This window comes from Natrix helvetica, assembly GCF_964273705.1.
Source record: "Natrix helvetica genome assembly, chromosome: 4".
NCBI lineage: Eukaryota > Metazoa > Chordata > Lepidosauria > Squamata > Natricidae > Natrix > Natrix helvetica.
This window is the reverse complement of record NC_138550.1, coordinates 162,171,122-162,195,153: the sequence shown is the minus strand read 5'-3', so window position 1 is coordinate 162,195,153 and position 24,032 is coordinate 162,171,122. Positions and strand designations below refer to the sequence as shown.

General features: G+C 44.6%; 1 protein-coding gene across 1 annotated transcript in view; it reads left to right on the top strand.

Moving 5' to 3' along the window:
- The window catches only part of ZFAT (zinc finger and AT-hook domain containing), a 161,384-nt gene that overhangs the window by 56,967 nt on the left and 80,385 nt on the right, over positions 1 to 24,032 (top strand). Inside the window, exons 5-7 of the mRNA XM_081951039.1 lie at positions 9,156 to 9,309; positions 10,301 to 11,757; positions 16,989 to 17,221. Coding sequence (XP_081807165.1) covers positions 9,156 to 9,309; positions 10,301 to 11,757; positions 16,989 to 17,221 — 1,844 coding nt within the window. The remainder of the gene's footprint in view (positions 1 to 9,155; positions 9,310 to 10,300; positions 11,758 to 16,988; positions 17,222 to 24,032) is intronic.

Below are 24,032 nucleotides of genomic sequence, written 5' to 3'. Positions count from 1 at the left end.
CAGGAGATTTCTCCTCAGTTCTAAGTTGCTTCTCTCCTTGATTAGTTTCCACCCATTGCTTCTTGTCCTGCCCTCAGGTGGCTTGGAGAATAGCTTGACTCCCTCTTCTTTGTGGCAACCTCTGAGATATTGGAACACTGCTATCATGTCCCCCTTGGTCCTTTTTTTCCATCAAACTAGACATACTCTGTTCCTGCAACCGTTCTTCATATGTTTTAGCCTCCAGTCCCCTAATCATCTTTGTTGCTCTTCTCTGCACTCTTTCTAGAGTCTCCACATCTTTTTTACATGGTGGCGACCAAAACTGACTGCCATAATCCAAGTGTGGCCTTACCAAGGCATTATAAAGTGGTATTAACACTTCACGTGATCTTGATTCTATCCCTCTGTTTAGGCAGCCTAGAAATGTGTTGGCTTTTTTGGCAGCTGCTGCACATGGCTGGCTCATATTTAAATGGTTGTCCACTAGGACTCCAAGATCCCTCTCACAGTTACGACTAGAGATATGGACTTCTTTTTAATCAACTGTTACTGGTAGTCCTTGACTTGCAACTGTTCATTTAGTTACCATTCAAAGGTACAGCAGTACTAAAAAAAAGTGACTTATGACCAGTTATGACCCTTGCAGCATCTCCATGGTCACGTGATGAAAATCCAGATGTTCGACAACTGACTCATATTTATGATGGTTGCAGTGTCCTCTGTGTGTGTGTGTGTGTGTGTGTGTGCGTCATAAATTCACCTTTTGCAACCTTCTGCTAAGCAAAGTCAATGAAGAAGCCAGATTCACCAAACAACCTTGTTACTAACGTAACAACTGCAGTTATTCACTTAATAGACATAACAAGAAAGGACATAAAATGGGGCAAAACTCATTTAACAAATGTTAAATGTCACTTAGCAACAGAAATGTTGGGCTCAGTTATGGTCATAAGTTGAGGATTACCTTTATAGATATAGATTTCTTTTTAATCAATGGTTATTCCATGGATGCAATGGATTGATAATGTGGTCAATATATTATTTATTATGCTTTTATCCCAACTTTATTATCTATCTATATATATAAACGGCTGTTTGTGTGTCTGTGTATGTTCCAGCATAACTCTGGAACGATAACTCTCGAGCAATTTCAACCAAACATGGTACACAGATGACTTACTCTCTGGAAACAAATACTGTGGGGGGTAAGACACCTCTAACACATCTCAGGGTGTGTCCGTGTCCATGTGTGTGTGTATTCCAGCATAAGTCCGGAACACCTGAGCCACTAAAATGAAAATGACTCAATTATATCTATAGTGTCAAGTCACAGTACTTTTGAGAGTGATAGTGTGCGTTTTGGATTCAAGTTCTGTTAAGATACAGCCTGTTGTGCCTTAAAATAGCTTCACCTGTACAGTACAGTGGAGTTGCCATGGTAACGGCTTTGCAGTACTCCACAAGGGGGCTCCCTCTAAAACAGGATTGGGATAAATACATACCAGGGCTACGCCAGGTTAGCAACGAGTTACTTTATAAATAACTAAAGGCAGTGAATGTACCTAACAGTCCTTCCCCCTCCTATTTTTCCTACAACAACCCTGTAACGTAGGTTGGGCTGACAGGGAGTGACTAGCCCAAAGTTACCCAGCCAGCATATAATGATAAAAACTAGGCTGAATATTTTTTTTTTAAATCTCCTTTCTTTTTTCATAATAAAACTATATTAAAATCTTGTCCTTCATTTAGGCTTTGTGTAGTTGTGGGGTTCAAACTTTTTGGATTGATGCTTGTTGTGTCCCATCCGTCCCCCCTCCCCGTCCCGTCCCGTCCCCAGCAATTTCAAGCAGACCTTTTGGACAATAAGTGTTTTCCTTCAGGCTGGTTATAACCCCATAGAGACATTGCTTAAGTAATTTTCCTCTTTCTGGAGCTTCACTAGATTGTAAGAAGAAGAAAATAAAACACAAGCTTTTATTTTATTTCATGATTTCGTGATTGGTCTATTGGCCGAAATAATAGAAACTCTTGTACTGCCTTGCCTTTTAGAAGTGTAGGTCAGCAGTGCTGTATGTTGAACAGAAAAGCAATTCCCATTTAAGGCACAGGTTAGGTCTTCACCTTCAAAAGAAGATCCGTGGATATGTAATGTTGGAAGAAATGTCCATCTGGATTCAGTTCCAAGTGGGAAAAAGACACAGGATTCATGGAAGTTGCTTGGAAAGAAGGTTTTAATGGTGGACAGGACCACATGCATTGAACATGTTGGATGAAGAAGAAAAAAAAGGGAAGAGATGCTGAGAATGCCCCGGTTTTATGCCCTCTCTGGGCTTTTGAATTTTGAGCTTGTATTCTGATTGGTTGTCAGACTCCTATGGGGCCATGCAGGGGCAACTCTGTAGGCTGTCCAGAGTCCTAAGCTTGGTTGACTCTTGCTGAATGATGATGTAATGAAAGGGCTTTGGGCAATTCCTCCTATGGCTCTAACTGAAGGAGGTAGATCTTTGTTATGTAGAATAGACTGGCTCAGGTCTTAATGGCCCATTGACAAAGGTTGTGGGGCGGGGGGCTGAGTTTCTGCCTCCCTTTTAGGGGAAATATTCTGCCCTTTTAGTATTTCCTAAAATATTTCATTTTTCTACGAGAGGGGTAGGTGCTAACTTCCTACAGTAACAAATTTGTAAATACACACTGTAGATCTTAGATGGTTCTGCCCCAGGCGACTGATGGAACCAGATAGGTTCCAGACGGAGCTTGGGCCACTTCCTGTTGCCCTGACCCACTCCCAGACGGAGGACCTGGTGGCCGCATGGAACAGTGCGGCGGCCGGGGCCTTGGACCAGGTGGCGCCCTTGCGACCTCTCCGGTGGCAGCGAACCACCCTGGCCCCTTGGTTTACCGAGGAGCTGAGGGTGATGAAGCGCCACAAGAGACGCCTAGAGAGCAGATGGAGATCCTCTCGTGCCGAATCTGACCGAACACAGGTAAGAGCCCACTTATGGACCTACCTTGTGGCACTAAGGGTGGCTAAACGCCGATATTATGCCACCCTTATTGCGTCTGCAGAAAACCGCCCTGCCGCCCTGTTTCGGGTGACCCGCTCCCTCCTTTCACAGAGGTCGCGGGAAGCCCCTTTACAGGGGAGGGCAGAGGAATTTGGGGAATATCTGCAGGACAAAATCGCTCAGATCCGGAGCGAATGGGTCCCCCTCAGTGATCGTGTGGAGACACCGGAGGCGAGTCTTGAGGTACCTATCTGGGAGGAGTTTGACTCTGTTGCCGCCGAGGATATGGACAGGCTACGCGGGCGACTGCGGGCCACCACATGTTTATTGGACCCGTGCCCCTCCTGGCTTGTACTGGCAACCTGGGAGGTTACACGTGACTGGCTCCTGGGGCTGGTGAACGCCTCGCTGGAGGAGGGGTTTCTGCCAACCGCCTTGAAAGAGGCGGTGGTGAGGCCCCTACTTAAGAGGCCTTCCCTAGACCCAGTAGAGTTAGCCAATTACCGTCCTGTCTCCAACCTTCCCTTTTTAGCGAAGGTTGTTGAGAGTGTGGTGGCGCAGCAGTTCCCTCGACACCTGGAGGAAATTACTTATCTAGACCCGCGCCAGTCCGGTTTCCGACCCGGTCACAGCACAGAGACGGCTTTGGTCGCGTTGGTGGATGATCTCTGGAGGGCGAAGGATGGGGGTTGTTCCTCCATCTTAGTCCTGTTAGACCTCTCAGTGGCTTTCGATACCATCGACCATGGTATCCTATTGCGTCGACTGGAGGGGATGGGGGTGAGGGGCACCGTTTTGCGGTGGTTCTCCTCCTTCCTCTCCGGTCGGACGCAATGTGTGTTGGCGGGGGAGCAGAGGCCGACCCTGAGGCCGCTCACGTGTGGAGTGCCACAGGGATCGGTCCTCTCCCCTCTCCTGTTCAACACATACATGAAACCGCTGGGCGAGATCATTCGAAGATTCGGGGTTGAGTGCCATCTGTATGCAGATGACACTCAGTTGTACATTTCTACCCCGAACCACCCCAACGAAGCTGTCGAGGTGATGTCCCGGTGTCTGGAAGCCATGCGGGTCTGGATGGGTGACAACAGACTCAAACTCAACCCTTCCAAGACGGAGTGGCTGTGGCTACCGGCGCCCCGCTTTAGCCAATGTGTTCCATCTCTGGCCATCTGGGGGGAACAACTGCCCCCAGTGGATAGGGTGCGCAATTTGGGCGTCCTCCTAGATTCCCGGCTGTCGCTAGATGATCATGTGACGGCCGTGGCTAGGGGGGCGTTCCACCAGGTTCGCCTGGTGCGCCAATTGCGCCCTTTACTAGAGCGGGACGCCCTTTGCACAGTCACCCATGCCCTAGTGACTTCTCGCCTTGATTACTGTAACGCTCTCTACATGGGGCTCCCCTTGAGATGTACCCGAAGGCTCCAGCTGGTTCAGAATGCAGCCGCGCGGGTTATTATGGGGAGTACTAGGTACTCCCATGTAACACCTTTCCTGCGTGAGCTGCACTGGCTGCCTGTGGCTTTTCGGGTGCGTTTCAAGGTGTTGATCGTCATCTTCAAAGCGCTCCATGGCTCGGGACCTAGTTATTTGCGGGATTGCATTCTACCCCATACATCCCTGTGACCAATCCGCTCTCACAGAGAGGGTCTCCTCCGGGTACCTTCCGCTAAACAGTGCGGGCGGGCAGTGCCTAGGAGTAGGGCCTTCTCTGTGATGGGCCCAACCCTCTGGAACGACCTCCCCCCGATATTAGAACCACCTCTGATCTCCGCTCCTTCCGCAAGAAACTCAAGACCCACCTGTTTCGAGTAGCTGGTCTGGCCTAATTATAATCGTAATTGTATTTACAAAGGGAACATCTATTACTAACTTTCCTGGATGGCTTTTTAAATTTTATATTGGGGTTTTAAATGGGTTTTAAAATTGTTTTTAATTATTTAATTGGTTTTGGGGTCTTATATACAGACAGTATGTGTGTGTTGTTTTTGTTCAATGTCTTATGTTATGTTTTGTTGCTTTGATCATGAATGGTCTGTACACCGCCCCGAGTCCCTACGGGGAGAGGGGGCGGTCTATAAATTAAATAAACCTTAAACCTTAAACCTTAGTTCACTGTCTTTGTGGCCGTTGTGTATGAGTTAAACTGATTTAGTTGTGCTGGTCCTTCTTTGAGTTGTGTCCTTGGGCAAGTTTGAAAGTTTGCCCATTTTGGGGTACGGCAGCGTGATGCTTGCAGGCTTTTAACATTTTATTTAGCTGTCCTGCGTATAGGTTAACCTGACTTGTTCATCCTCCACGAAGAGACCCGGAAAAAGGGAGGGAAAAATGAACAACTTCAAGAACACAACAGCAGAAAAATGTTTTATCTTGTGGATTTTACGTTTTATTTTTTGGGGGTAATGCTGAATCTTGTAAATGCAACCTCAGCATCTTTCCTGTTGCAAGGAGGAACATTTTTCTCTTGAGTATAATCCCTTTAATTTCATGCATCTGTAATTTCTCCATCTATGATTCCATTGTCTGTTTTCTTCTACATCTAACTATCTATGCATCTGTGGAACAAAAGCCATTCCTTTTTACCAGACTCATATTCCCTTTTAACTACCATATGTTTTTGGACTATAAGGCGCACCATGATTTTGAAGAGGTAAATTAAAAAAAAAGTTTTTGCACTCTGCAGGCTTCCCAAACCCTCTGCACGCCTCATTTTTTGCAAAAAAAAAAAAGGGGGGGGGGCATGCAGAGCTTTGGGAGGCTTGTAGAGTGCTCCTGTGGGCTGCCTCCCAAAAAAACAAGCAAAAATGGCCCATTTTCTGTTCGTTTTTGTCCTCCCCAGCCCCAGGAGCATTTTGCAAGCCTCCCAAATCCTCTGCATGTCCATTTTTTGCAAAAGGGGTGTGGTTTCAGTAAGCCAAAAATGCTGTGTTCAGTGTTTAAGACGCAGCCAGATTTTCACCCTCTTTTTTGGGGGAAAAAAGTGCATCTTATACACTGAAAAATACAGTAGTCCTACAGAACAACAGAGTTGGAAGGGATCTTGAAGGTCTTCTAGTCCAACCCCCTCCTCAAGCAGGAAGCTCTGTACTATTTCAGACAAATGGCTGTCCACTCTCTTCTTAAAAACATCCAGTTACTGCTTTTCTCTCTCCAGCCAGCCAGATATATGTAATTCTTGATTTATAACCACAACTGAATCCAAAATGTATGTAGACTTTTACTGAGTTCTGCTCCATTGTACAACCTTTCTTGCCGCAGTTGTTAAGTGAATCACTTTGGTTATTAGTAGCACAGTTGTATAGTGAATCTGACTTCTCCATTGACTCTTGCTGGACAGAAGGTCACAAAAGGTGATCACATGACCCCGGGGCATTGTAATCATCATACATGCATGGCTGTTGCCACCTGTCTGAATTTTGACCATGGGGAAGCTGCAATGATCATGTGTGAAAAAAAAACAATAATAAGTCACTGTTGTAATTTCGAATGGTCATTAAACAAGCTGTTGCAAGCTGAGAACTACCTGGACTGATTGTTTAAAAATCTGTGCTTTTCAACTCTTTAAAGAGAAAAGTGTTAACAAAAGAAAGGACCATTCTCCATATTTCCCCCATACTCCATTTTTAACACTGAGCACTTAAATATATGTTATTTCTCTAAATAAGTATGAGTGAACGTAGTTGATGGGTAATAAAGGAAAAAAAGAGATGGGCTACAGAGGGGGAAAAAACCCACTCATTATTGTTTATCAAACAGCTTTCTATTCGGTTCTAAATGTCAGCTTTTAGCTTTATTTATTTTTTTCCAGGTGGTCATTTTTTTCTCATGTTGTCTTCTTAATTGTTTGCTACTCATTTCTCTTAGCTTGGTTTTTTTCCCCATGGCCTTTGTAGATAATCTCTCGTGTTGAAATTAAAATATGAAGCCACATTGTTCACATTTCAAGATTGTTAATCTACTGCTGCACAAAAGCAGTGTTATCCTTTAAAAAAAAAGTTGCTCATTAACTAAGATAAGTTGTTAGAGCTGAGCTACAACTCAGCAAAGGGATATTTCGGAATTCGGGTGATAATACCAAGATGGGAAACTAGCAAAAGGAAAAAAGAATTGGTGAATGAATGGATGAGAGAAGCAATCTTTAATTGTTCCTTGGCCTGCCATTCCTTACCAGCAGATGTCCTCAAGATTGTCTCTTCCTTCTACCCCGTTTCCCTGAAAATAAGACCTTCCCGGATAACAAGCCCAATTGGGCTTTTAAGCACATGCGCTAAAGTAAGCCCTCCCCCCAAAATAAGCCCTCCTCGAAACTATTGCAACATAGCAGCAACCATGAGGTGACCACACTCGCTGTCTCCTGCACCTCAAAAATAATAAGACCTCCCCGAAAATAAGACCAAGTGCTTATTTCGGGGGAGTCAAAAGAAAATAAGACCATGTCTTTTTTGGGGAAAACATGGTATCTAGGTTAGATTTCTTTCTAGGTTCAGAGTAGAGCTATATGTATGGAGTGTTAGATTAAGAACCTGAAGAGTTTATCACTTTGAGTCTCAGTTTATATATGGAGATGTTGTCTTAGCTGGTGGAGGAGTGAAGCTGGGACTTAGTCTGGAATCATTATATAGGCGAAAGAGGACAAGGCCTGAACCGCCCCTTGAATGCTGGTGAACCTTATCTAGTCTTGCCCAGGTACAAACTGCCATGCCTTGAGCAATAAAGTAGGTCATTTGAACTCTTCACATATGGGACTGGTTTTTCTTACCTGAAAGGAATTAAATAAAGTGTTGCTGAAGAGGCTCATCGTGTCTTCTTGAAAGGAAAAAAAAACGGTCATTCAACATATTGCTCAAGCTGATGTCTACTTACAAAAGAGATGGCTTTTGTAACTGGCTTCAGATGACCAAAAAAAGTGTTCAAATGTCCTCCTTATGGCTCTGACCGCTTGATTGCTGGGAATCTTGGACTGGAAATGGACTGTGCTTGCATTTTGACCATCTTGAGATTTGTGTCGTCAGGCTCTTTTTCCAAAGTAAGCTTTGAGTTTTAGTATGCTTCGTTGTAAGATATACTACTGCAATAAATATCTTGAGTTTATTATCGGAAGCTGGTGTGTGTAGCTTGGCAGCCTAGAATGTTACAAGAGTAACTTTCAAAAATTGTTTATGATGAATAGAGTAGCGAGGGAGGCCAGAGTAATGGTATAAAGGATGGCCTTGAAGGGCAGAAGGAAGCTCCATTACCAAGACAACAATCAGATAAACGAGGCTTGAGCCCAGACAAATAAAATGCCTTGTGAAAATGCCTTATGATCAAAATTCAGATCATGTGACCGTCGATTCAATTCAAACCTTTATTGTCAGAGTGCAACATGTGTACAATGAGATTGGCTGAGCCTCCCTTCGTGCACCCCCCCCCCCACAACACAATACAACTCATAGTGAAACACAAACAAATTCCTAGCCCAGTGAATCCGACTAACAAACACCCAGTCCTATTGCACTATGTGAACTTATAGCAAGTTGCGCCCTATGTTGTTGTAGAGTTAGTTTTCATTCAGCAGCCTGACAGCCCATGGATAAAAACTCTTCTTCAGCCTGTTTGTGCGTCTCTCTATGCTTCTACATCTCCTTCCAGATGGCAGGAGAATAAAGAAGAGCTGACCAGGGTGTGAGTTGTCCCTGAGGATTTTCCTCACTCTTCTAAGGCAGTGAGCCTGTCGTCTGGTGGTATCAAGGGACAGCCCACGATGTTTTGTGCTGTGCTCCCCACCCTCTGTAGTGTCTTTCTATCCGTGGCTGTCAAGCCAGCATACCACACCGTAACACAGTGAGTGAGGACGCTGTCTATTGCGGGCCAGTAAAAGCAGGTTATCAGTTGTTGTTCCACTTTATTTTTTTGCAAGACCCTGAGGAAGTGGAGTCTCTCTTGGGCCTTTCTGGCCACCTGGGTCATGTTGATTTTTCAGGTGAGATCTTCGCTGAGATAGACCATGGGGATGCTGCAACAGTCACAACTGCAAGAACTATTCATAAGTTGCCTTTTTCAACGCTGCTGTAATTTCAAATGGTCACTAAACAAATAGTTGTAAATGGAGAACTACCTGTATTCTGCTTATCCCGTATAGTATTTTAGAGGCTTTTAGGTGAATTGCATTTCTGTTTTTTGCTGCAGGTGCCACAAAGATAGTTCCTGTGGAAGCAGCTTCTCCCCAAGATGAGCAGCCCGTCAACTCAGAAAACTCCGTATCGGACTCATCTCAGCGAAGAGGTTATCAGGAATATGCCATTCAGCAAACTCCTTATGAGCAACCAATGAAATCAAGCAGGTAATCTCTATTTACAAACCTTAAGTACAGGGTAGCCTTCTGGGCAGAAACATTCTCTAACTTAAATTACTGAGAAGGAGCAACCATGGCATTTTTGAAAAGATGCTTGGGAGACCTGTGTTCTAAATGCTCGCTAAGAAAGGATTTTTGGAAATGACCATTAGATCATCATTATTTCTTATACAGTATTATATTAACATCCATCGATGCTAAGGACTTAGATGTTCTACTCCCCCTCCCCACCTGAAAGGAACTCTGTTCCAACTGCCAGTTGCCTTATATGGGCTTGGCCAGCACATGACTCATCCACCCTGCGTGCTGGTTCTACTCCACCTCCCCACCTGAAAGGAACTCTGTTCCAATTGCCAGTTGCCTTATATTAACACACTCTGATGCTAAGGAGTGATACATTCTACATTAATTTTCAAGCTTGAAGTGTCAATTTATCAAACCCAATCACATAGTTTCGTAGCAAAGCACGGGTATCCAGCTAGTGATGTATATAAAATAGTGTGCTATAAAACGCCACGGGGCAGTATATAAGCCTAAAATTTTCTGGCTATTGCTACCTTGATGTCAATTGTTGGTGAGGAGCCAGTGGTGGGTTCCAGATCCCGTTGCAACCGGTATGGTGCAACGGGGCCCAGCATCCACCATATGAACTCATGCAGCGTCCTTACTCCCTGCGACGCTCTGCAATGCTCCAGCTGCTCGTGGAACTTCCGCAGGCGCTGTGCACATGTGTGGAAGTGCAAAAGAGCTCAAATACAGGTGAGGACGGGTGGGCGGGCCCTCCGGAGCACTGTACCCGAATGGTATCCGGTGCTCCCGGCAGGCACTGGTATGCCCGTACCGGGGCGTACTGCCTACAACCCACCACTGTGAGGAGCTCTTTTGAAGCGGTACTCACGACCAACCTGGTCTATCTGAATGGCTCTTATTCTCATGTCTGCTTTCGTAGATTTTATGACTTGATTCTTTTGCTCCTTAGGTTGGGAGCCACTCAGTTAAAAATTTTCACCTGCGAGTATTGCAACAAGGTGTTCAAATTCAAGCACTCCCTTCAGGCCCACCTGAGGATCCACACCAACGAGAAGCCCTACAAGTGCTCCTTCTGCAACTACGCCAGCGCCATCAAAGCCAACCTGAACGTCCACCTGCGGAAGCACACAGGGGAGAAGTTCTCCTGCGATTACTGCCCCTTCACCTGCCTGAGCAAAGGCCACCTCAAAGTCCACGTGGAAAGGGTGCACAAGAAGATCAAGCAGCATTGCCGCTTCTGCAAGAAAAAATACTCGGACGTCAAGAACCTGATCAAGCATATCAAGGAGGCCCACGACCTGCAGGACAAAAAGGTGAAGAACGTCTTCGACCAGCTCCGCTTAATGACGCGGGAAGGCAAGAGGCAGCTTCTGTACGACTGTCAAATCTGCGAACGCAAGTTCAAAAACGAATTGGATCGTGACAGGCACATGCTGGTCCACGGGGATCAGAGGCCCTTTGCTTGCGAGCTCTGTGGCCACGGAGCCACCAAGTACCAAGCTCTGGATCTCCACGTCCGCAAGCACCCTTTCGTGTACATTTGCAGCGAGTGCTCGAAGAAATTCGTCAGCTCCGTCAGGCTCCGATCGCACATCAAAGATGCCCACGGAGAATTGCCGGAGACTTCGGTTTTTAATAATTCCATCAACCAGAGCTTTTGCCTGCTGGAACCCGGAGGAGACATCCAGCAGGAAGCCCTGGGAGAGGAATTGTCCCAGACCGCAGCTGAACTGTCACTTTTAAACTCCAAGGCGCTCTGCGTAGTAAAGTCTGTTTGCGTGGGAGAAGGAAATGCCACCGAGGGAAGCCATGAAAACAATAACACCGTGGAGAGTTTGGGAACCTCTCCTGCTCTTCTTTTGGATTTCGAAAGCCCACCAGCAGCCAACGCACCAGACCCAATTTGTGAGCCACTAACTGAGTTGCTGTCTCCACATGCTAGCTTGGTCAGTGCTTCAGCTAGCTTTTTGCAGAAAAACGCTTCTCCAGATTCAGAGGGAGAAAAGGCCCATTTGGCCAAAGACCAGCTGCCCCTGGACTCTTCGGCGAACGTCCGCTGTAAAGTTGAACAGCTTTTGGTAGATGAAAATTCCAGTTTGAACCAGAAATGCCAAGGTTCAGAGAGCATTCCTGATACCCAAGAAGAGAGTCAAACCGTTTGTCTTAGTCATCAGGTAGTCAACGACTCAAGTCTTGAAAAGACGGAGTCCCCCACTTCCCTTCCCCCTCTAGAACCTGGTGTAGAGTCTCACCAGAATTCAGAGCCTTGTCCTCAACCTCCAGAGGATCAAACTGGAGCTGCAGCCTTTATGCAGATTTTGGACAACCTGCAAAAACAACAGATGAATACAGCTTTGTGTGAGAAGATACGGAAGGTCTACGGAGACTTGGAATGCGAATACTGTGGTGAGCAATATGTTGATGGCTTGTTTTCATGTAGGACCCATGAATAGCAGAGGTTTGTTTCCATAGTAATCACCAGAACAATAGAATTGAGGGTCAATTTCTTAAGGCCACCCAAGGAAGGAGGGTTGCCACCCTTCTGAAATTAATTATTTTGTAACTCTCTTGAAGCAAGAGTTCAGGATTCGACTCCTTCTTTAATGAGATCATCTACCCTGTGAGAGGAGCCTAGAGAGGGATTTGGGATTTAAAACCTGGAGGCTGTTCCTAGTCCTGTCTTAAGTAAACGGTGAGGATGTGGAGTCTGGAACAAGGGTCAAAAAGCAGGAGCAGGATACATCAGATAGGTAAAGAAGCAGCCGACCCGGTTAGACGAAAAGAATTAGGGAAAAGCATGGTTGAACTAATGGATCCTTCATACTCTCTGAGCTTGGGATAGAGCAGAGGTCAGCCACCTGCAGCTCTGGAGCTGCATGTGGCTCTTTCATCCCTCTACTGTGGCTCCCTGTTGCCGGTTGGCACCACAATTTTGAAAGGAACTTCCGGTTGGGGGGCGAGCACGGTGTGCCAGGAGAAGACTCTATGCCATAGAGTCTATGGCAAGGGACAGGTTTTCTGTTCAGCTCCACAATTGATAGGGCTTTCAGTTAGGACAGACAGGTAGAGGGAAAAGGACACCACGCTAGGAGGAGACTATGGTGGGGGAACTGGACTTCCGGTCGGTTCCAGAATTGAATGGGGGGCTTCCGGTTAGGACCTTTGTGGCTCTTTGAGTGTTTAAGGTTGCTGACCCCTGGAATAGAGGAATAGAAGCAGTACTAGCAGCTCAAACACTTCTGTTGGGCTCAGTGCTGCCTGAGGAATTCTGGGAGTTGAAGTCCACAAGTCTTAAGGATGCCAAGTTTGGAGACCCATTTTAAGCCATACAATAAGATATTTTGGAGCATACGTTTATCAACCCCATTAATCTCTTTGCCACATCTTCGTTTTTTCATGCTTTGGGAGTTTGGAGACCCCTGGCATAAAAGAATACGAAGTGGGTGAGAAGAAAGTTAAACGTACTGGGAAGGAGTAAGCTGTTGAGCTCAATGGCGGATTTGGTGGGACAGAATGGAAGAGAATGGTAGAGCCAGCAGATAATGCCTCATTGAGAAAAGATAAGGGACTACTACTCCATTCTTCTTCTTGTGCCATATCCGTCATTGGATGTTGGCGATCACGTTGGTGATCCTATTTTTGTCAACAGCCACATGAGAAAATGCTATTGAGTCCCTTAGATTTTGAAGCCATGTTGTTCTTCTTCTGCCTGGACATCTTTTGCCTTCAATCTTTCCTTGGAGGTTTGGTTGACCCAACTTATATGTAACAGCCGCCTGTAGATCCACATTTCAAAGGCTTCTAGTCTCTTCAAGTGACTTTCTGTCAGAGACCAACCCTCCACTCTGTAGAGCAGGGTAGAAAAGATGCAGCATCTGACAAGCCTGATTTTCAATCTTAGGCTTATGTTGTGACTACAGAAGACCTTTTTCATTTTTAATATTATTCCATTCTGCCCTACCAAATCCACCACACAGCCCAGCAGAAATGTTTGGGCTTCTAATACCACTTCTGTACCTGGCAAATCCATGGCTTAAATCCACTCTTACCTTCTATGGGCACCCCCAGAATCTTTCATTTTTCCACGATAAGATATATACATATCTTAATATCGTGTGTGTGTGTGTGTGTGTGTGTGTGTTCCAGCATAACTCTGGAACGCCTTGAGCAATTTCAACCAAACTTGGTACATAGATGATTTACTCTCTGGGAAAAAATACTGTGGGGGGTAAAGCACCTCTAACACCGCCCTCGGGTGTGTGTTCTGTTACGATACAGCCTGTTGTTCCTTAAAATGGCTTCTACTGTACTGCGCAGTGGTAAAGGTTTCACAGTACTCCACAAGGGGGCTCCCTCTGGTAAGGGGGAAAATCCAACATTAAGATAGTATGTTTGGTCCAGATATTTTCCCCCTATAAATAAATACCTGGGCAACGCCAGGTTATCAGCTAGTATATAAATAAAGAAGAAGATAGAGAAAAGTTTCAAGAGGCTGCAAAGACCACCATTCAACCAAACAAAGAATTAAAAGTTGGGCTCTTGCTTCCTAAACTCTTGAACATTATCCTATTCCAGTGCCCTGGCAATGACAGCTTATCTTTGACTGGCATTAACTGTCAGCTAGAGAACCCAAGCGGTTCTTTGTTTTGATTGAAGAAGGCAACATTTTACCCTTGGGAATTTGTGCTTCTCCTTATGGTAAATAAGCTATCTAAGAAATGGAAGCTACAGAGGTTCAGCCTTAATATTAAACCTATGTTCATCTTATTAGCCCCCAAATCTTGCTGGCCTTGTTACTAGCATTGGTTGCCTGTTTTTAACTTCCAGCTTGCTACTGAAGACCTGCAGTTTCACATTTCCCATCATCTCAGTTTCTTCAATACCTAGTTTCCCTGAAAATAAAACCTCCCCTAAAATATTTAACCGCATGCGCAGCCAATCCCCGCCATTTCCTGGGGGAGGGGGGGAACGTGTCCCACGCGCCCCACGTGCACCTACCATCCATGCGGAACGGCCTCGCAGAAGCCACTCCTGCAAACCCTAGCTCCCGCGCCCCTTCTCTTAGTGGCGGCCACAAAAATAGCGGAAGGCCCAGCCAGAAACAGAGACAGTACTTCCGGCCCTCTCTGGATCAACTGACCGGTGGACCACGGGCCAAGGTTAAGGGGCCTCCTGCACCTCAAAAATAACAAGAGTTGCCCAAAAATAAGACCAAGCGCTTATTTGGAGGCGGGGTGTCAAAAGAAAATAAGACCCTGTCTTATTTTTGGGGAAACACGGTAGTAAACCATGTTCTGTGGGATCCTTGATGCTTTTTGAGTTAATTACTTGATGTCTGCAAGAAAAAGAACCAAGCTAAAAGAACACCAAGGACCCCACAGTTCAACCATGAGCTATAAATATTCCCTTCTGTTGAAACCACATTTTGTCCCCATTTTTTAACTTCCCAACGCGCGTCCTGCAATAAAACTTTTATCAATTCCCCTCTTAATTTAAATCTGAGCCAACTGAACTGCTTGCTTCCTGCAGCTGTTATAGCAAAAAATGCTTTCTCCTAAGGTATGCTCCCCTAGGTAGCATCCTCCCCTCATCTCCTGATGCACTAATAAGGCTCCCTGATGCAAGTGCTTTCTGAAAATTGCATTTAATAACAACTCCTGTGCATTAAGAACAGTTCAATTAGCAGAATACCTTTTAGAAATGTTTCTCACTAGGGACACAATTGGCACAAGAATGCCAGTTAGCTACGTCCAGATGAGGTCCTTGTCTTTCTGGAAATAATGAAATCCATTTCATCAAGTCTTTTAAATTCATTTACTGGAGAAAAAGTATATTTAAAAGGATTGTTGGGTTTTGTTCTTGTTTTTTTGCTTTGCTTCCAATAGGTCACCCTTAGCGGTTGTGTTCTCACAATATGTTAACTTAGTGCAGCTGTTATCCTAACCAAATCTGCTTACCAATACTTCTGGTAGACCATATCCCTATTTGGGGGGATCCCAAGGCCCCTATCCCTTTTTTTCTGAAAAACCCAGTTATCCCACAAGAAGGACTAGAGGTGACGTTGTTTTAGCCATCTTCCAATATTTGAGGAGCTGCCGCAAAGAAGAGGGGGTCAACCTATTATCCAAAGCACCTGAAGGCAGGACAAGAAGCAGTGGGTGGGAAGTAATCAAGGAGAGAAGCAACCTAGAACTAAGGAGAAATTTTCTGACAGAACAATTAATCAGCGGAATGACTTACCTCCAGAGATTGTGAGGGCTGCAACACTGGAGGTTTTTAAGAAAAGACTGGAGAACCATTTGTCTGAAATGGTGCAGGGCTTCCTGCTTGAGCAAGGGCTTGGATTTCCAACTCCGTTATTAAGGGAAGCCTGGCAAGTCTTCATATCCTCACAGTCCCCTTTCTCATTGTCCAAAATTGCAGTGCTTGGTCACTATAATCAGTCAGTATTTGGGAGGTATGTTCTGTGCTATTAGACCGTAGCATGACTTATTTTTTCAAGCTGCTTCTTTTTACTCCAAATTATTTGGGGGGGAGGGGAAGGTGGGGGACTAGATTTGCCGAAACGGTTTCAATTCTATAGGATTTGGGTATTTTCATGACAGGATTAGACTGCATTCGTTGAAACCAATTTAGATTTCTTCATGGCTAATTTACTCTGGAGGGACACGGTGGCTCAGTGGCTAAGACGCTGAGCTTGTCGATCAGAAAGGTTGGGGGTTTGGCGGTTCGAATCCTTAGTAGGGCGTAACGGAGTGGACTCCCGTTACTTGTCCCAGCTTCTGCCCAGCTAGTAGTTTGAAAGTATGTAAAAACGCAAGTAGAAAAATAGGAACCACCTTTTATTATTTATTTATTTTCCAGGATTTATAGACCGCCCCCTCTCCCCGAAGGGACTCGGGGCGGTGTACAGGCGTCTCATTAAAACAAATACAAAAGATAAATATCCTATCCCCTTAAAAACGAATTAAACCTGATACAGCTGTACAGAAAAGTAAGAATTAAAAGCAACTAAAAAGCATACCCCTAAAAAACTTAAAAATGCAGGCTTGAGGGACTAAAATTGGGAATTAGGCCAGGCCGGCTAAATTGAACAGGTGGGTTTTTAGCTTCTTACGGAAGGAGCGGAGGTCAGTGGTAGTCCTGATATCCGGGGGGAGGTCATTCCAGAGGGTCGGGCCCATCACAGAGAAGGCTCTAATCCTGGGCGTCGCCCGCTGGCATTGCCTAGTGGACGGCACCCAGAGGAGTCCCTCTCTGTGAGAGCGAATCGGCTGAAGGAATGTATGGGGCAGGATACGATCCCGCAGATAACTAGGTCCTGTGCCATTGGTGGGAAGGGAACAGCATTCCGTGTGCCTTCGGCATTGGCATGCCGGCCACATGACCACGGAGACGTCTTTGGACAGCGCTGGCTCTTCGCTTTGAAACGGAGATGAGCATTGCCCCCTAGAGTCGGGAACGCCTAGCACATATGTGCGAGGGGAACCTTTACCTTTAATTTACTCTGTGTGCATTAATGGACTGGGGGCCTGATAATGTTTTTTGGTGCTCCTGCAACGTATCAGCCTTACGGTTGAACCGAATTGTGGGAATATGGCCATCTACTTATTAATGTTTCCCTGCATTGTTTTCAGGCAAGTTGTTTTGGTACCAGGTGCATTACGACATGCACGTCCGCACGCACACCCGAGAGCATCTTCATTACTGTTCTCAGTGCAACTACTCCTCCATCACGAAAAACTGTCTTAAGCGCCATGTCATCCAGAAGCATAGCAACATTCTGCTGAAATGTCCCACCGAAGACTGCGATTATTCTACCCCGGATAAGTACAAACTCCAAGCCCATCTCAAAGTGCACTCGGAGTTGGTAAGCCTGCAATCTTGATAGTACCTTTTGTGTGAACTTTAAATTTATTTACATGTTTATTTCACATTTTAAAACTACAGGCAGTCCTTGATTTTCAACAGTTTGTTTAGTGACCGTTTAGTGACCGTTCAAAGCAGTGGTGGGTTCCGGATCCCTTTGCAACCGGTAGGGCACGTTCATGTGGAGGACGCCGGGCCCCATTGCAACCGGTACGGTTGCAACAGGGCCCAGCGTCCACCACATGAACTTGTGCGGCGCGCGCATGCATCTTACCCTCCAGCGACGCCTCCACAAGCCTCCGTGACGCTCCAGCTGCTCGGTGGAGTACATGCTGTGCGCGGAAGCGCTGAAGGCTTTAAAGGACAGGTAAGGAGCGCAGGTGGGTGGGCCCTCCGGAGCACTGTACCGGAACGGTACCTGGTGCTCCGGGCAGGCTCCGGTACCCCCGTACCGGGGCGTACCTCCTGAAACCCACCACTGGTTCAAAGTTAACAACAATATTGAAAAAAGTAACTACCAACCATTTTTCACAGTTACAACCTTTTTTTAATTGTTTTTAATTTGATGTTTATATTTGATATTGTTATATACATATTGATACGTGAATGGTGTGATACCTGAGTATCATACATTTCAATACAACTAGACATTGTATTTATTAGAGTTTGAAAGATGGTATCAGAAAAAATATGAATAGATATACTTTAAATGCTTTAAATGATTGTGATTGGCACCAGAAGTGTATATTGAGATATAGAATAATGAAAGAAAGAAAGAAAGGATAGAACTTTAATATAAACAGATGTGAAGAACTAAATAATGGAAATATGAATAATAAAACAGATGAAAGATGGGAAACAGAAAAGAAAAGTTATTATCACATCTTTGAATATAATAGTGACGGGAGGGAGGGGGAGTCAAAATAGAGAGAAAAAAGAAGGGAAATATTATAGATAGATAGATAGATAGATAGATAGATAGATAGATAGATAGATAGATAGATAGATAGATGGATGATAGATAGATAGATAGATAGATAGATAGATAGATAGATAGATAGATAGATAGATAGATAGATGGATGATAGATAGATAGATAATGATGATAGATAGATAGATAGGTAGATAGGTAGATAGATAGATAGATAGATAGATAGATAGATAGATAGATAGATAGATAGATAGATAGATAGATAGATAGATGATAGATAGATAGATGATAGATGATAGATAGATAGATAGATAGATAGATAGATAGATAGATAGATAGATAGATAGATAGATAGATGATAGATAGATAGATAGATATTTGAAAGAGTAAGAAGGTTTAGAACTGAAGGGTGGTAGTAAAAGATATGAGGAAATAATATGAAATAATGAAAATGAAAAGTAATAACACAATTACAACCTTGATGGTCATATGATCAAAACTGACACTTGGCAACTGACTCATATTTATGACGGGGTTATGTGCTTACTTTTTGCAACCTTCCGGCAAGCAAAGTTGATGGGGGAGCTCAAATCAGTTAACAACCGTGTTATTAACTTAACAACTGCAATGGTTCACTTAAGTGTGGCAAGAAATGTTGTAAAATGAGGCAGAACTCATTTTAAAAACTGTCTCACTTAGCAACACAAATTTTGGGCTCAATTATGGTCATAAATTGAAGGCTACCTGTACCAATCTCCTCCCCAAAGGGATTCTGGGTGATGTACAAATAGAATAGTAAAAACATAAAAAACAGTATACAGTATAAAATTTGAAGATGCAAGCAATGTTAAAAATCAGTTAAAAGGGGATCTAAAACAAAATTTGCCAGATTTTCTGCAGGGGGAGACTCAGATGGAAATGCTACCGTTATTTATGACTATATCATTTGCATTTGCTATATAAATACCTGTTATCAGCCTTCTAAACTTCTCCAGCTAAGTAGTATTGCCTTATTTGTTTCTCAGTTCAGGTGTTGGAAAGTCTGAATTTTGGGACTATGATTATGGATTGATTGAATAAAAAGGGGGAAAAAGTTCTGTGCCACTGGAGCATGGCAACCTCTGAATGAGTTCCCTAACTAAATACTAGGCATTTTGTATCCAGATCAATTGGTTGCATTTGGATTATTTTGCATAATTTAATTTTGGGCTTCTTTTGCATTAGTAATCAAGAGAACCCAGAACCTGGGGAACATTTATTGACTTGACCACTGACGCATCAAAACAAGTACAGCTTATGGGAAAAAGCTCCTTACTGTTAATAATTTCATGCCTTAATGATTTTTACACTAGGTGGCATGCCTGTATGAAATTTGCACCTCAGTTATACACATTAATTCAGACAAAAATATAGAAAGGTCATGAAAATTTTCTTCCTTTCTTCCTTCCTTTTCTGTCTTTCTCCTTCCTTCCTTCCTTCCTTCCTTCCTTCCTTCCTTTCTTTCTTTCTCTTTCTTTCTTTACTTTTCTTTCTATCTTTTTCCTTCCTTCCTTCCTTCCTTTTCTGTCTTTCTCCTTCCTTCCTTGCTTCCTTCCTTGCTTCCTTCCTTGCTTTCCTTCCTTTCCTTACTATAATTTTTTATCTTTCTTTTTTCTCATTCTTTCTTTTTTATCTTTTTTCTTTCTTTCCTTACTTTTCTTTCTATCTTTCGCCTTCTTTCCTTCCTCCCATCCTCAGTTGAGTTGAGGCGAACTTATGTATATATATAACCTTCCTCTCCTTACCTTTTTGAGAAAGAAGAACTATATATAAAATTGCCTCCGTGGACTGCTAATTTTCTGGCCTTATCTAGGAGTAAGAGTGCCTCCAGCCATGTCCCAGCAAGCATCCTTGACTAAATCTCTTCGTCCCCTCGGCACACCAACTATATGCCCTTCAGTCGTGCATATCAAAGTCCTCCCCTTCCCTTTGGCCTTAATTATCTTTTCATCTTCTCTCCTTGATGCATTGGCCAAAATCTCAGCAAGTCCATAGACAACAAAAGACCTGGAAAATGATGCTTTCTACTTGACTTTCAGCTTCCTTGCACATGAGTATAACTGTATTTGTATAGAGAGGAAGGTGGCTGGGACCAATTTGCTTGTGCTCTTTGTTTTTAGGGCGAGATATAATCAGTGAAGGAGAAGTGAGAGTCATGGGAGAACGCAATAAGAAATCCTTTTGTGGCATAGAACATACAATCATAGGGCTGGAAGGGATCTCAGAGATCTTCTAGTCACCCCCTGTTCAAGGCAGGACACTTTATATCTGTGATGGCAAACCTACGGCACTCGTGCCACAGGTGACACGCTGAGCCATCTCTGCAGGCACGCGAGCCGGTGCTCCAATTCAGCTTCATTACACATGCACGCACGCCTCCCACCAGCCAGCTGGTTTTTGGGTCTCTGACATGCTTCCATGGGGGGAGGCAAGGTGCATGTGAGTGACACATGCGCAGGGGGCAGGGAGGTCATGCATGTGTGCACAGGGGTTGCGCTTGCATGCACGGGGGCAGGGTGCATGCAGGGGGTCGCACATGCTTTCGTGGGAGGCCACACATGTATGGCAGAGGTGGGTGGGAGCATGGGGGGGTCACATTCATGTGTGGAGCCCGGGGTGTACGTGGGGAGGGTCATGCTCACTTGCACGGGGCACACGGGAGGGTGTGGCTTGCGCATTGCATTATTTTCGGCCCGCGATGAAGAAAAAAGGGTTAGCCATCACTGTATTGTCATCCCGATCCAATCTCTTCTTAAAACCTTCCAATGTTGGAGCACCCACAACTTCTGGAGACAAGCCATTCCATTGATTAACCGTTCTCACTGTCAAAAAATATCTCCTGGGTTGGTTCTCTGTTCGTCTTCTGCATCCGTCATAGCAGAGTTGGAAAGAGTCCTGAATGAGACCTCACCTTCATACCTTGCTGCAGGTGTCACCTTCCTCTTTGTGGGCCCACATGGAGGACTAAGTCTCTTCCGTAGGGGGGCGGCAGTTGGGCTGGGGCAGGTCATCATTCTCAATCACCAAGGAGAGAAGCCACCAGGAACTGAGGAGAAATATCCTGACAGATAGAAGAATTAGTCAGTGGAACTTCAGATATTCTGGGTTCTCCTTCGCTGGAGGTTTTTAAGAAGAGATTGCACAGCCATTTGTCTGAAAGAAGAGACTGGGCAGTCACTTGTCTGAAATGGTGAAGGATCTCCTGCTTGAGCAGGGAGCTGGACTAGAAGACCTCCAAGGTGCCTTCCAGCTCTATTCTGATCTGAAGAGGAAATGCAGAACTCTCATAACCAAGGCAGTCAACTGGGAATTTGCCGTAATATTCTTTCCCCTTCCACCTGCCACATATTACAGAGAAAAGCCAATTTGGGAGTCTTTGAATCTACGTTACTGTACCGCGTTTTAGTTATGTCATATTTCGAAGTGGCTGACCTCTGCTCCAAAACCTTGACAGAAGCCAGGAGCTACTAAGCCACTGTTAAAATTTCTTATAGGTTAAATTTTTTGATGCCCTTATTATACAAGAACATGAGGAAATTTTGTCAGTACTATTCTCCCTCCTCTCTGATGCCTGACTGTGTTTGTGCTTTTTTTTTTTCCTTAAAAAGAAATGTTCAGCATGATGCATCTGATGTTTTTAGAACTCTTCTTTACTGACGGGAGAGAGGCTGTCGGCCAATATCTCCAACAGGTTGAATCTCTTTGGAAAAAAAAAAGAGAGAGAATGTTCAGAATAGCCAATTTCCTACTCTGGCTAAGTACCGTGTCCCCGAAAACCGCAGGTTGCAGCATGAAATTCTGAGCAAATGGGGGGAATCCTTCTATAAATGCACCATAGTGTTTATAGGTATTTATTAGGATGATTATAGCCTGAGTTAGAGAAGAATGCTCAGCTGAATTCATTCTGCATGGAAAGTCTGGTTTTCGGATCACGGTCTTGGTTTTTATTTGTAGCAGTCGAACGCTTTCAAACTGCTGTGCTCTGTGTGCGTTTGTGTCTATCGCAAAGATACCTACAGCTTCGGCAGTGTTTAAGCGCCTAGCGCATCGATTGAATAGCAGGGTTTTCAAGAGATGCCAGAGAAAAACAAGGGGAAAAGCTAGGTAAAACTTCCAGTTACCTTTTGCCTAAATTGGATGCTACTCACCATCCTCTGCCAACAAAACAACAACACCCTGCCAACAAAAGTGCATATAGTCAAGGCTATGGTTTTCCCAGTTGCAATGTACGGCTGTGAAAGTTGGACCATAAGGAAGGCTGAGCGCCAAAGAATGGAGGCCTTTGAACTATGGAGCTGGAGAAGACTCCTGCGAGTCCCTTGGACTGCAAGGCGATCCAACCGGTCAGTCCTAGAGGAGATCAACCTTGACTGCTCTTTAGAAGGCCAGATCCTGAAGAGGAAACTCAAATACTTTGGCCACCTAAGGAGAAGGAAGGACTCCCTGGAGAAGAGCCTCATGCTGGGAAAGATAGAGGCCAAAAGAAGAAGAAGGGGATGACAGAGAATGAGGTGTCTGGACGGAGTCACTGAAGCAGTAGGCGTGAGCTTAAATGGACTCCAGAGGATGGTAGAGGACAGGAAGGCCTGGAGGAACGTTGTCCATGGGGTCGCGTTGGGTCAGACACGACTTCGCAACTAACAACACGATCCTCTCTGGTTTTTTGTTTTTGTTTTAAATAAAGTACAATACAGGTGGTCCTGATCTTGGGACCATTATGGAGCCTATCCATTATGGTCATAAGTCATGACTGTCATAAAGTGGGTCACCCACATGATCAGCTGGTTTTATGACCTTTTTGCAGCAGTCGTCAAGCGAACCAATTGTTGGCTATGGGCTGGCTTTGCCAAAAAATGGAAGCAAATGCTGGTTTTCAAAGCCGAAGAGCCAGCGCTATCCGAAGACATCTCCATGGTCATGTGGCCGGCATGACTAAATGCCAAAGGCGCATGGAACACTGTTACTTCCCCACCAAAGGTGGTTCCTATTTTTCTACTTGCATTTTTTACATGTTTTCAAACTGCGAGGTTGGCAGAAGCTGGGATAAGTAACAGGAGATCACTCCATTACATGGCACTAGGGATTCGAACCGCCAAACTGCCGACCTTTCTGGTTGACAAGCTTAGCATCTTAGCCACTGAGCCACCACATCCCCTTATTGGCTTGATAGGACGTGCTAGACTCCATTGAAAGGAGTTTTAGAAGAGTTACCTTGATTTTGACCCTCTGTTGATGCAGTCTTAAATATCATGAGTAGTTAGTGTTGCTTTATACCACACTAGAGAAGCCACACAGGACATACAGTTCTGATCACCATGAAGCAAAAAATGATACTACAGCTCTAGAAAGTGTGCAGAGAAGAGCAACAAAGATGATTATGGGACTGGAGGCTAAAACAAATGAAGAACGGTTGCAGGAACTGGGCATGTCTAGTCTATTGAAGAGAAGGTTTGGGGGCATGATGACTGTCTTCTAGTACTTGAGAGGCTGTCACAGAGAGCTCCAGAGAGCAGGACAAGAAATAATGAGTGGAAGCTCGTTAAAAAGACATCGAATCTGGAAATGAGAAGGAATTTTCTGACACAAGAACAATTAATCAATGGAATTGCTTGCCTTCTCGGATTTTGGGTATTCCATCACTGAAGGTTTTCAAAAAGAGCCTAGGCAAATCATTAGGTCTGGATGTAATATGGTCTCTTGCCTTGAGCAGGGGGTTGGATTAGAAGACCTTTGAGGTCCCTTCCAGCCTTACAATGTTATGTTCTATTCATACTAGAAAATATCTTCATGTTATGCTTTTTCCCCCCCTCTTATAAACGTGGACAGTTTTTTTGATAGCAAA